At 40.7% G+C, this 2,028-nt stretch overlaps 1 protein-coding gene across 1 annotated transcript in view; it reads right to left on the bottom strand.

The window, feature by feature from the left end:
* The window catches only part of zgc:136908, a 33,791-nt gene that overhangs the window by 22,217 nt on the left and 9,546 nt on the right, over window positions 1–2,028 (bottom strand). The window contains exons 3-5 of the mRNA XM_014025988.1: window positions 1,260–1,432; window positions 1,037–1,179; window positions 527–657 (exon numbers count right to left, since the gene is read on the bottom strand). Coding sequence (XP_013881442.1) covers window positions 527–657; window positions 1,037–1,179; window positions 1,260–1,432 — 447 coding nt within the window. The remainder of the gene's footprint in view (window positions 1–526; window positions 658–1,036; window positions 1,180–1,259; window positions 1,433–2,028) is intronic.

Raw genomic sequence — 2,028 nt, 5'->3', positions numbered from 1 at the left:
GTGTGTTGGTGCAAGAAAACCTCTAAAACATGCAGGATAGCGGCCCTCGAGGACAGGAGTTTGACATCCCTGCCCTAGTATTAATATCTTACTCATATCTTATAGTAGGAGTATCTTACTCCTCTGAGAGTGGAACAAAAATTGTATCATTTGGAGCTGTAGATTTCAGCCCAAAACTGTCTGAACTCATGCTCTAGCCCAGATAGCTGTGAGGAGGKTAAAAACTTTTACAAAGTCCTTTTGAAATCTATGCACGGGTTTGAATACACTTTGTTGGATGATTTTTTTACTCAATTACTACCATTCACTGACCAATTAGTTTCATCTGCATAAGATAAGATAAGATTAGATAAGATAAGATAAGATAAGATAAGATAAGATAAGATAAGATAAGATAAGATAAAACTTTACTGATCTCACAGTGGGGAAATTTGCACATTCGATGAAAGAACAAAGAAAATATTTGACTGGTACAAATGATTAAAACAAATTTACAGCTGTTTTCCTTGCCCATGCTCTGACAGACCTCTCTTTTGATTGGCTGTCCTTCACAGTAGATGACAGTGTCTGGGGCCACGATACAGTGAGGACTGGGGTCCGTCTCTACAACCTTGAACTCCACAGCCCTCATGCTCCCCCTCACCAAAAAGATGTCCCCTGACAACACAGAGAGGAAATAACTACACTCAGAATAACATCCAGGAGTGTGTATATGTGTACCTGTTTTTGTTACATGGTGGGGACAGTTTTGACCATTTTTCTGGTACACACAGCCTTGTGAGGACCCACTGTTCCTTGTGGGGACAAAAGCTCGGTCCCCATGAGTTCAAAGGCTGGTTTAGGGTAGAGGGTTTGACTAGGGTGTGAATTAAGTTCTGGTCAGATTAGGGTTAGGCATATGGACATGGAGTGGTTAGGCTATAAAAATGAATGAAAGTCAATGCAAAGTCCCCATGAAGATACAAGAACAAAAATGTATGTTTGTGTGTTAGTGGGGTGGTTTGTTGTTTGATCATTTACCCAAAATGATCTCTACCTTTGTGTATGGGCCGGTAAGCCTCTWGGAAGTATGGCTTGAGGAAAACCTCAAAGATGTTCCCTGTCAGACCCTCGATGGTGTCTTCAATGGGGAGGATGTGGATCTTTTTTCCGTACTTGATATCCGGGCAGGCATGGATGCTGTGATGTTACACATGGTACCTCAGGCAAAAATGAATTTGAGGTTTCACGAYATACTTTAGAGTACTTGCAGGATCTACCTGATGACATCGCCGAGTCGAACACGCAGGTTGTTGCGCGTCACTCGGTTTATCCGAATCCTCTCATCTCCACAGGTCTCGTCGGTCAGGATGATGCACACTGTTTGCCTGCGTTTTCGGCCCTTTAACACCACGGTGTCTCCGCGGAACAGCTGCAGCTCCTCTGTTTTATTCTGATGGAAACAAAACAAATCTCAAAGCACATACACAGAGATCTGCTACTGAGTGGGGGTGGTGTTGGGGCGAAGTGCTACCAGGAATTTTGGTATTGATCCGAGATCACGTAAATACAGGGCTAGTATTGCCTGTTCTGATACTGATATTTGTCATGTTTATTGAATAATTATGTGATTTTACCTTTAGTTAGTTATGGGGAAAAACACAGGACAAATGTTTTAGCCAAATAACAATGTTTTGTGTTAACTACAAAAAAAAAAAAAAAAACGATGTACCCTGGATTTACACTGGGATTCCACTCTTGTGTGAAACACAGAGGTGCTCTGAGCGCTATGTGCAGGAAATGCAAGATTGTGCAATAAATCCAGTGATAAATGTGGAAATCAGGCCATATTAATTTATTCTGTGGAAGACAGACTGGGAACAAGTTGAAACTGCATCGCTGTTTCCTTTTAAAAAAATCATATTGAAAAATAAAATCCATACATTTTGTGTGTATGCATACGCTGCATGCTGCATTCTGCCATCTGTTTCCCAAACCAAAGGAAACATTTTGACAGCATAGATTTATAAATATATATATATATATATA

Source organism: Austrofundulus limnaeus, unplaced genomic scaffold, assembly GCF_001266775.1.
Source record: "Austrofundulus limnaeus strain Quisiro unplaced genomic scaffold, Austrofundulus_limnaeus-1.0 Scaffold514, whole genome shotgun sequence".
Lineage (NCBI taxonomy): Eukaryota > Metazoa > Chordata > Actinopteri > Cyprinodontiformes > Rivulidae > Austrofundulus > Austrofundulus limnaeus.
This window is presented reverse-complemented; position numbering and strand designations above follow the sequence as displayed.